Source organism: Patiria miniata, unplaced genomic scaffold (assembly GCF_015706575.1).
Source record: "Patiria miniata isolate m_02_andy unplaced genomic scaffold, ASM1570657v1 HiC_scaffold_28, whole genome shotgun sequence".
In the NCBI taxonomy this organism is placed as follows: Eukaryota; Metazoa; Echinodermata; class Asteroidea; order Valvatida; family Asterinidae; genus Patiria; species Patiria miniata.
Window position 1 is genome coordinate 2,794,926 of NW_024037067.1, and position 11,116 is coordinate 2,806,041.

At 39.0% G+C, this 11,116-nt stretch overlaps 1 protein-coding gene across 2 annotated transcripts; it reads right to left on the reverse strand.

Annotated features, from left to right (window-relative positions):
• Positions 1-389: 389 nt before the first annotated feature.
• LOC119734748 lies at positions 390-9,713 on the reverse strand. 2 transcript variants are annotated; one of them, XM_038208292.1, is made up of 7 exons: positions 9,537-9,713; positions 6,765-8,848; positions 6,228-6,466; positions 5,692-5,758; positions 4,991-5,335; positions 4,085-4,515; positions 390-3,570 (listed from the first exon to the last, which is right to left on the reverse strand). In XM_038208292.1, the coding sequence occupies exons 2-7, from the start codon at positions 8,842-8,844 to the stop codon at positions 3,235-3,237; spliced, it is 3,498 nt and encodes a 1,165-aa protein (XP_038064220.1). In that variant the 5' UTR covers positions 8,845-8,848; positions 9,537-9,713; the 3' UTR covers positions 390-3,234. The 2 variants fall into 2 exon arrangements, with proteins under 2 accessions (XP_038064220.1, XP_038064221.1); XM_038208293.1 differs by lacking the exon at positions 9,537-9,713 and adding an exon at positions 9,340-9,391.
• Positions 9,714-11,116: the final 1,403 nt, after the last annotated feature.

The following is an 11,116-nucleotide window of genomic DNA, read 5'->3' on the forward strand; positions in this document are numbered from 1 at the left end:
AACACATGTCATTGTGAAAAGTATAAATAGACTTTTTCCTATATTTAAAAAAAAAAACTTCTTCCGGTATTTCGATCTTTTAATGAGGATTTTGTTCATGAACCTTCGAATTCGACTAGACTACAGATAAATAAAAACAGGTCACCCTGGCCCTGGTCATACTTTTCACGGTTAAACTTTACAGCGCCCTCTATTGAATGTCTAGTTTTTAAACAGCTGATGTGACTGATGATGATGATCAATATGAAAAAAAAGGACAGAAATTATCTGTATTAAATTTTGGACTTTTCCCTTGCATAAAAGTGTTTTGATAGCTTTATTCATTTATTTAAAAAAATTTAATTAGGACACAGTGATTCACACCAAAAGTGGGGACTAAAGACGAGATATTTGTATCAATAAAATGCATTTATTTGATTCCATGATTGTATAGATAACAATAAATTCTTACAACCGAGCAGATCAGAACTGTCAACAAGGGTCCAAGTAGCTACTTGTGCACACTTCAAACTTAAGCACAAACCCATGATATGAACAAGTAAACATAAGCAAATTAGTTGGTCATCTATCAATAATACAAACATCAGTACAAATGTTATAATTCTGGTTTGAAAAGTACTATTAAAAAAAGAAATACTGGAGAGACAAATGAAGTACTACATGTATGTAAATTAGAAGATTGACAATGAGTTCCTGTAAGCAGTACATGTATTTCTAGGGCAAATATTTCATTTAGCCACAGGCGACTTTAGAAAGATGGCAAATCCAAACAATGCACACCTAAGTTTACCAATGTGACAGCAGTCACCCACTTTGTACAACTTTTGTTGTTTGAGTTGATTATATTTTTTTTATGGTTAAGTTTTGGTTTAGATTGTTTACAGAATTGTGACATTACAAAATGCCTTTAAAAAGTTAACCCTGTGAAAGAGAGACAAAAAAAATCCACACAAAGATGGGGTTTAAGGAATACAACTTTAAAATACAGTACGCAATTTAGATTAGAAAATAAAAAAACATAAAAAACCAGGACTGAGGATGTGACTTTGCATTTAATTTTGTAAACGTTTAGCAAATATTTTAAGAACCGTTTTTTAATTGTTAAGCCACCCCCAAAGGCTGACGTATGCTCATTATGTCTGCAGACCAGTGTAATTGACATAATAAATCAACAATGGCAGTCATTGAAAAAGCAAAAACATAAACACCTGTGCCCCGAATGAAATCAAGTATTGAAGTGCTTCAAAGGTTTTGTAATTGAAATAGGTTTGAAAACATTGTTAATTATTTGTGCTATGTAAGTTTAAATCAAAGTAAGACTACATGAACGATGAACGTAGGTCCCTATTTTATAATTCGGGTTTCGTTAAAACGTTTTTGGAAAATTTGTATAACGGATTAGAATTTTTGTGTTTAAACGTTTAAGAGTGTAATTGTCACATCCCTCCCCCAGACAGTACATCAACCTGAACAGTCATTAAGAAATCCTTGTTATCTACACAATATTTTTACGGGATATAAACGTGACAATTTGGATATTAAATTATGTCCTGTAATAAAGTACTCTGCCAAATTTGTCCAAGATATGACCAAGCAACTGGCTTTGAAATAACGTAATGCATACCACTAAGAGATAGCATGCATAGCAGCACATATCTGTGGCTATTAACGAAACAAACATATTCACAAATATCTATCGAATATTCATTCGTAGATACAAGTTTCCATAAAAAATATCTCTCAAAACAGCACAGTACACTTCCATGTATGTAAAACTCTATAAAATCTCATTATTTATACAAAGACTATTTACAATATCCTGTGTTTGTTTAAAAACCACATGTTGAGGACCTGCAACCTTGGAATTAATAGTAATACACAGTAGTACCTCCATCAAGAATTAATTTCTGCCCATTTTTTTTTTTAAATATGGAACAAGAAATGTTCAGTTTTAAAAACAAAAAATTCTTCATTAGAAATGAATGCACCTTTCAGGCAGCTAGTGTGAAACCTTTTTGCTTATTTACAGATCACTTAATCTCAAGGGACGTCATTTGATATACGTACAATACCTAATAAAAACCTAATCTGAACCCGAAACAGATAAACATAATGGAGAGCCCACAACTTCTCACGAAAGCCCTCTTGTGACAAAAGAAACAATTACAAATTTTACTTCTAAATAAAATGACGCCTTGCCATTTCTGTCACTTAAGGATTTACCATATTTATTAATTTACATTCCTGAGTTTTTTGTAATGGGATTGAGTGTTCCTGTGAGGGTATACAATGTAATTATACAGTTACAGGTGTCATTTTCGGAAATGGTCAAGTAAATAGCTGGACTAAGCTTGTACTGAATAATGATCGCATACTGAAGTACTGTTCTGATAAAAAAAAAAAAAAACTGGCTCGTTTTCTGGATGATGTACTTTATTTTTTTTAAAGTATTGAATGTAGTCAAAGGTTTTTTTTTTTTTTGGGAGGGCAGATTTTGCTCCACATAATAAGTCGCCGGGAAATCCTAACCATAGATTTGACTAGAGTGTCATCATTCGTATATTTCAGTATCCATTCCAATGAAGATATCAAAAGTAAAAATATACAGCTAGTTAAAAACCAATTTGGTAGGCAGCAGGTGGCCATACTGGACAAACTTGGACGAATTCATGTAATGGCTACAATTGGCATCTGGCTGTGGCTACAATTGACACGTGGCCATGGATAAGACAGCGATCGCGTAGTTACGGGCCTCGATTTAGTTTCGATCAAATTAGAGTCAAAGGTGTTTATTATCTTGAAAAAAGACTTTTTCTACCTAAAGCAGACTTCTCTCAATTTTAATGACACCTTTTTTGTGATTTGGAACAGTTTCTTTGGGTAGAAATTATGATGCGGCTTTACGGTTGGTGTGTAATTCAGCGCGCCTTGGGCGTAAATGGTACATCGCAGCAGTGATTGCCATCTTTATTTTCGTGTTGCGTTTTTCTATTGTCATTGCAAATTTAACTTCAACATTTCCATCTAAAATTAAAAACGCTGCCCTCTATCTATACCTGGATGCTCTTAATGTGGCAAACTAGTTTGTTAAGTCAAATAAATTAAAAGTGGATTTTGTTCTCTTATAGGGAACCGGGCCCAAAACTGCATGATCGCTGATAAGACACTACAAAATGAGCCACTACCTGTCCAATGCCTTGATGGGACTCATCATCAATCCAAGGGGCCAGTCTATCAGCTCCTATTATACACCTGATTACATTTCTTAGCAATTGTCTTAAGATTCAGATCACACAATGCAGCATACAACCTGCCCTTGGTGCATATATCAGGGCATTTATCCCTCCATTGTAGCAGCATCTGTACAGCTTGTTCCTCAGGCCCTGTATAGTTCTCTCTGATGGCTTTCAGATCTGCTTCAAGGGTTTCATCATCACGGACGAAGCGAGCCACCTTGAGCCAGTGGGGTTGGATGAGAGGTGCAATGCGATACAACTGTGATTGAGTGATCTCTTCAGTGTTCTCTCTCATCAGATGTTCATCTGTACGCATGTGCATCATGGGCATTGACTGCGGAGGAGGAAGGCCAAAATAAAGACCAAAGTTAAATTCTTTTTCTTTATGTGACTAAATTAACCCATTATTTATCAAAGTACTTCTCAAACTGCACAAAAAGCACCTTGGTTCGGGTCAACAAAATGTAACAGCTGTTTCTTTACAATGAAATGGAATTTTAAAAAAATTATTCAAAATGCATTGTTGAAAAACCACTCTGATTATTGGTGATCAAGTTTCAATGAACGAAGCATTTTGATACCCAGCTCTCAATCTTCATTTGTAACTCAGTTAAGAGTGATGGATTTCTGTTTATGGTTGTAACTCAGCAGTGTGCGTTGTGTCTACCACGACTTCAGCACTGAAACCCTGGCCCACCACATGCAGGCACTGTAGATATCAGTGTAAAGATCACGGGCCAGCCATTCATGATACGAGCTGGATCGATCAGACCCCTGCACAACATGTCATCATTGTACAGCATCCTTGACTGACTCAACCAAAGCATAAACTCAACTAGCAAGCTCACCTGATTGGAAGTTGAAGGTATAGACCCGTATCTTGTCTCTGTGAGTGGTGTGTTGTAGAATCGGTTAGGTACACTGGTTGATAGTCCACATGACATAGCACTACCTGTATGGCTCTGTACCACTGATACATGGGAAGGTCTGTTAGTCATTGTTCCCAATGGTGGTGAGTGTCTGGAGAATGTAGGTAGCGTTGGTAGCAGTGATGTACTGGGTGACCGTGGCGGTGTAGGCAACTTGGGTTCAGGACTGATTCTTAGTGATTCTAGAAGAGTGTCTTCAGGAGTGGAAAGAGTGGAGGTGGCAACAGTCGCTGAGGTTGCTTCACGTCGTAATCGTTTGGCAGATTGAGGTAGGGTTGGAGTTTGGGATTCACAGGTTGGGCAAACACGCTTCCGTTTGGGACTGCTTAAATGCAATCCACTAGGACCAGCTGCAATACAGATAGCAATATGATAAAGATGGGTAATTGTTCACATTCACAAACTCATCATACTTGACATTGAATGAAGATTCACTCCCTTTTTTTAAGACTGACCAGAAAGCCCAAATGCATCACAATCTCCTGGATAAGAGCAGAATTTATGGCTAGTACGAGTTTTAAAAACAATTTTAAAATACTTTTCTTGATACAGAATTTCAAACCATGAGGAGTCAGCTTGGCACAGAGGTACCTTCTTAAGCGTCCAGCTCTGATACCCAGATATGAATCCCACCATGGCCAATCATGGCTTTTGTTATAAGCCTCTAATTCCATAAATTGAAACTGGACTAATTCTGGGAAATACTTCAGGTCTCTAAAACTGATAATATCTTCACTGTCTTCTAATATGGGTTGCTGTATGGTAATATGCTTGTAAATTATTGAACATTTTTTAATAAAACAAACTACTCAAATAAGGCCTCACGTTGGTTTTCTGTGTTCCCTTCAGCAGTGGATGTCGCTGTAGTCATAGTTGGTGTTGAAGGCCTGCCTCCACCACCAAACCAACTGAATGACAGCATCTCTAACCAACTTGCTGGCTGCTGCTGTTGTTCTTGTTCTTCTGTGTCGCCGACCCGCAGCGCACGTCCCACCTCATTCAGTGTCTGTAAGAAGTCATTATGGGTGCCGCCTTGCCGTCGGTACTCAGCAATGATGGTGGCAAACTTGTCTGGGCTACGACCAAACTTGGTGCGTAGGTCTTGAAGACTGAAGCCAAGAGCACGGGCAAACTGCTTCCAGTTATCTCCATCTGTGATTCCATGCACCTCTGAAAACAACCCAGAAGGAAACTTTGCTAGATGCCACTTTTTTGTCAATGGTACCTTTCTTGTCGACATCTACATGTATTGATTGGTCCCATTCTTTTAGCCGGGTAAAGTCCCTGTACTTACTACAAAACGCTCCAGCGGCACATAATATCCATCGCTACATGCATATTTTGATGAGTGAGAAAGGCAGCAGCAGCTGGCGTGTGTAAAACTTGATGGAGAGTTTTGAATATTTGGTCAAGTGCAGTTTCGAATAATCAAATACTAAATTATTAGAAATGTACAGCCTCGAGTACTACTGTTCTTATGACAAATAAATGTAATATGTGGCTGTACGACAGTTAAGTGTCATTACCTGCCAGTTGTTTGAGTGGCGCAGATGTCCATGGGTCCTCTGGAGACGATGCAGGCTCGTCCATTTTCTGGAACAGAAAAAAGAAAATGATGATCAATAAATATATGTTTTATTACATTCTAAAAGCATCTCTTGTCTCAGAAATCTAAAGGCTCTTCTTCTAGAGAGTTTTGAACATATCCACCAATAAAAGAAAGCATGAAATGTTTTGGTGTGTGTCTTACTGCACAGTGGTCAAGCATGATCTTTGGACAAAGGCATTTGTTGTGGCCTTTCAAAAGTTTTTTTTCCCTAATAAAACCATTTCCACTTGTTTGTTGATGATTGTTGTTTAAAGTCATATCTAGAATTGTGAAATTGTAATTTTTTAGATCTAAGCTTGTGTAATCATTTTCTAGGAGAGTTGTCCAAGTCTTTACACTTCATATAAAGTACATCAATAAAATGCAATTATACTTCAACAAATTGATAAAGTATGTTGGGCTTTTGGGTCAGCATTTCTATGTTTCCACAATTCAAGATTAAAATGCTCTAACCTTGATGAGGTTGAATTCAAACAGTCTCTCTTCTGTGCCATTCTCCCATCGACGCCGCACAAAGACCTTGCCAAAGATGTCCTTGTTGGATGGTTGACCTTTGAACTTACAGGCAAACTGTTTCTCAAACTCTCCACCTTTGTAGTTCTCCTCCACCTGTTCCAACGATTCATCTTCACCTGCAGCTGTGTCAGCCTCAAAGTAGTCAGATTTGCCAAGCTTGACGATGATAGACCCTCCTGCAACAACAAAAAGGCATCACAAATCAGAAACTTAAATACCCCAAAACAAGAACAGTTTATTATTTTACAACCAGTATATGTCAGCATGAGCATTCATCTGATCAGGTATTGTTAATTCAACACTTGGTGCTTAAAAGTATATCAGCAATTAACAACATAAAGTTCATGTGCATGGTACACCTCCTTTTTTAAGACAGCAACATTTATTTTGTAATTATCTGTCTACCTTTATATCCAACAAAATTCAGTAAGATGGTTTCATTCACACAAGGTTGTAATCTATGGATGTACTGACCTGGTCCTATGCTTACAGGTTTCAAGCTACCGCCAACATTCTTGGCGTAGTTCCCCACGTCCTGCATGGGATTATCACTATGATGACAGATGACTACCAGACCAAACTTTCCTGTGTCAGGATTCTCTAGCATCCATGCCTGGCATTTCATGTTGACAGCGCCACCAGAGTAAGCAAAACCCACCCCTAGTCTGGCATTCTGCATCTTACCCCTGATACTAGCCCACAGTGCAGTCAACCAGGAGAAATGCACCACAGGAATGTCAATGAAATAGTTGCCATTCTCGTCACAGTCAATCTTGAAGTTTGTATTTAGTGCTTCCCAAGCTACAGGTTGGTCCTCTGTCGTTGGACTCTGCCAAACCGACAGTTGCGCTTCAAATCCGAAATTCTGAATGATTGCACTGTAGTCTGGGACAGGCAATCTTACAGTGACTGGATTGTCTGAGAAGTTGTTGAAGATGTAACCATGGGGCTGTAGAATTACTACTGGTGTTGCCAATGCATCAGACGGATTGAGGTTAGTCCGTACATCTGCTGGAAGCTCAGAACATATGACTCTGATGCTAGCATTGACATCTCCATGCACACATCCACGAGGAAACTGAACAACCAGTCCAGGTACTTCATTCACTTCAAGTACTCCGCCTTCTTCTGCACTTATCGTTCTACTCACTGAGAACGGTGTCTTACTTAAGACGGCAGTAAACAAGGAGAAATGACTAGTCCTAAGAAGGATGTATCCATCTCTCACTCTGAAGTCACTGGACGGGATGCGTTCCCAGGCTGGTCTTTCTAAGTCATCTGTGTTGCTTCGCAGACAATGAACTTGACTTGGGAAGGGTACTTTGACCATAAGAGGGAGTCTTATGACTGCTGGACGATCTTCATAGAACACAGCCCCATGGGGTCCAAGAAGCACTACAGGACTTGCCGGCACCACAATGGTAGGATCTTCATCTGGTATAAACCTGTGGTCTTTCAAGATGTCTAGTGTGAACTCACTCCTCATGTAATTCATCTTGTTGTGCTCTGGTATCACTACTGTTACATTTAATACCTTTAGAAGTCTAGATCTATTTGGTAAAATGCAGTCATAAGGGCTGGAGTCACTAAGGTTGATGTCACTGTACAGAGGTCTTAGGCAGATTTCACAACGATCCTCAGCAACACTTATGTCGCATCCAATATCCTCATTGTCACTTCCATAATCTCCATGGCAACTCAGGTCGTCATTGTCAATATCCCTACGAAGCCAGTCACTTTCAATGTTGGAACCAGAACAAGAGCCATAATCACTGGTGGAGATCCTTCGTTCATAGAGCAGTATGTCCGCCACTTGTTTATGCCTTGAATTCACTGCTGTACTACTGTTAATAACAGCCACCTCTTCATCATTCTCATCAGGAGGTTCTGGTTTAATATCTGGTCTGTGGCATGAAGTATCATCAGTACAACAAGGTGTTTGCCGTAACTGATACGTTCTGATTTGATCTTGAAGAGATATATCTTCTAGTACTGGCTTGGTTGGAAGAGGAACAGGTCTCTCAAGTTTTATCCCAAAATGTTGACGGATTGCCCGCAATCCGTGTACATAAATATCTCTGGGAACATTCCTGATAGGGTTCCGAGTAACCATAAACTTTTGCAAATTGGGCAACTGGAATACTGTCTCATCTAGTAACTTCACATGGTTTCCAGAAAAGTTAACCACCTGTAGGTTCTCTAAATTGGACAAGCATGAGGGAATGATTCCGATCCTGTTGTGTGAAACATCGAGAGTCTTCAGTCCTTTTAAGCACACCATCTCGACAGGTAGCTTTCGCAGTGTATTGTGGTGAACGTACAAGTGTTGGAGGTTGGTCAGCGTGTTGATACATGGCGGCAGGTCCCGTATATTATTGAAGCTCAAATCCAAGGTTTCTAAGCTGACAAGCAGTCGGCAGTGTTGGAACAGTGCTTCTGGAAATGAGTTCAGGTATTGACCACGTAGATCGAGAGCTTTCCTGTAATGACGCCCACTTCGTGCAATCTCTACATCCTTAGTTGGAAGAGTGTGCAATCTGCTTCGTAAGGACATGAGTCTATTAAAATAAGTAAAAATAAAGGAGGCAAATATTAAAAACAGTAAAAACAGTCAGAAAGAATGCAGTAATGTATAATGCGCCTATCATATGCCCCACCCAGGGGCTGCCCAACCCAAGACGTGGTCGTGGGGATTGTCACTTTTGAAGCAACAAAATCCCCAACCCCCAACCATGCCCCGACATACTTGTCACTTCAAAAGTGACAATCACCACGTCTTGGGTGGGGCAGCCTAGCATGGAGCTATACAACGGACCCGACGCGACTGAGTGAGGAATGTTAACTTCATAGTTCAAGCTTCGCGCAATGAACGGGCTCGTCCATTTAATTTATCCAAGTCGTCGTCAACGTGTAGGCCTAGGCCCAAGTCAGACATGTCAGAAGTTACCTTGTCTTAAATTCCAACAACACGATTGTTGTTATTCAGTTAAGATGACATGAAACACGGACAAGCATTCAACACATAATCTAATAATAACTGTTGAGATACCCATCAATTGTCACGACTTTCCGGTTGGAAATTTATATTCGCCGCATAGCGCTTCGCGCACAACGCTTTTGTTTGTGCCGTACGTGCCATAAAAACTAGCCAGATTCTCCCCCAAGTTTGACGGCATGTCATTCAAAAAATCTCTTCAGTTTACACTAATTTCTGTCAACTGAAAATCGAGGAAAAATTTGACTTACCTTTAAGTTGGTTTCAATTCCAAATATCAGTAACATTTCCGATAATTGCAGGAAAATATTTTGGTCGCCGAAAACAATTCCACGCTGGAAGCCATCTTGAATTGTCGTAGTAGCTCGCGTAGTAGTATTCTGCGCATGGTGTTTATTCATTACCTGGGATTTACGCTTGAGTTAGTAACCAATGGAAAAAGAGGAGAAAATTGCGTGGGCGTGTATTGACCAATGGAAACTCACAAATGAAGAGCGACGCTCACCTGAATTTGCATATTAAAGTGTATACAATTCTTTTACGATACATGCACTATAGTGTATGGTTGTATACATTTTGACACCACTGGCACTGCACTGCGGTTGTGTACAAAGTCTATGAAGAGTAATAGTCCGAGTAACTTGGACCCAACTTTCCGCTTTTTTAACTTTCGGACATGTATGGTCTGGCGACTATCGCCAGACCATGTCCGAATGTACTTAAAAAGGCGATAAGTTGGGTCCAAGTTTCTCGAAGTTGAATATGAAGAGTCAAGAAATTGTCAAAGTATTTGTTCCTAACAAAATTGGAAATGTTTCTCAGTCCAAGATTCATGTCTTATCATCATTTTTGTAATGACGGACCTTCATTGAGATGATATACGATTATGAAGAAATTTTAAAAGCAGCGTCAGGTTGCAACATTCTTTCCAGCAGTCGCAGCGCCGCAGCGTTAATATCACTGCGGGCATGTGCACTGCCCTGCAGGCACTGTGTCTAATAAAGCCCTCCGCACGCGCTCACGTGCTGTATATATAATGATGAGCACAGAGTTATTTGAGTTGTCTGCTAGGATGCGCGGTCAATTTTTGCTGCATTTTTTGCCTGCATGTAAAATTTAGAGTTAGGTATTTCCACCAACAACATGCTTGTTATAAGGCTTTTGTACGAAAGCCCTGTAGTGCCATCAAGTATATATTTCGCCAAGTTCGTTTTTATGAGTTATATATTTCGCCAAGTTCGTTTTTATGAGTTATATATTTCGCCAAGTTCGTTTTTATGAGTTATATATTTCGCCAAGTTCGTTTTTATGAGTTATATATTTCGCAAGGTTCGTTTTTATGAGTTATATATTTCGCCAGGTTCGTTTTTATGAGTTATATATTTCGCCAAGTTCGTTTTTATGAGTTATATATTTCGACAGGTTCGTTTTTATGAGTTATATATTTCGCCAAGTTCGTTTTTATGAGTTATATATTTCGCAAGGTTCGTTTTTATGAGTTATATATTTCGCCAAGTTCGTTTTTATGAGTTATATATTTCGCCAAGTTCGTTTTTATGAGTTATATATTTCGCAAGGTTCGTTTTTATGAGTTATATATTTCGCCAGGTTCGTTTTTATGAGTTATATATTTCGCCAAGTTCGTTTTTATGAGTTATATATTTCGCCAGGTTCGTTTTTATGAGTTATTTATTTCGCCAAGTTCGTTTTTATGAGTTATATATTTCGCCAAGTTCGTTTTTATGAGTTATATATTTCGCAAGGTTCGTTTTTATGAGTTATATATTTCGCCAGGTTCGTTTTTATGAGTTATATATTTCCCAAGGTTCGT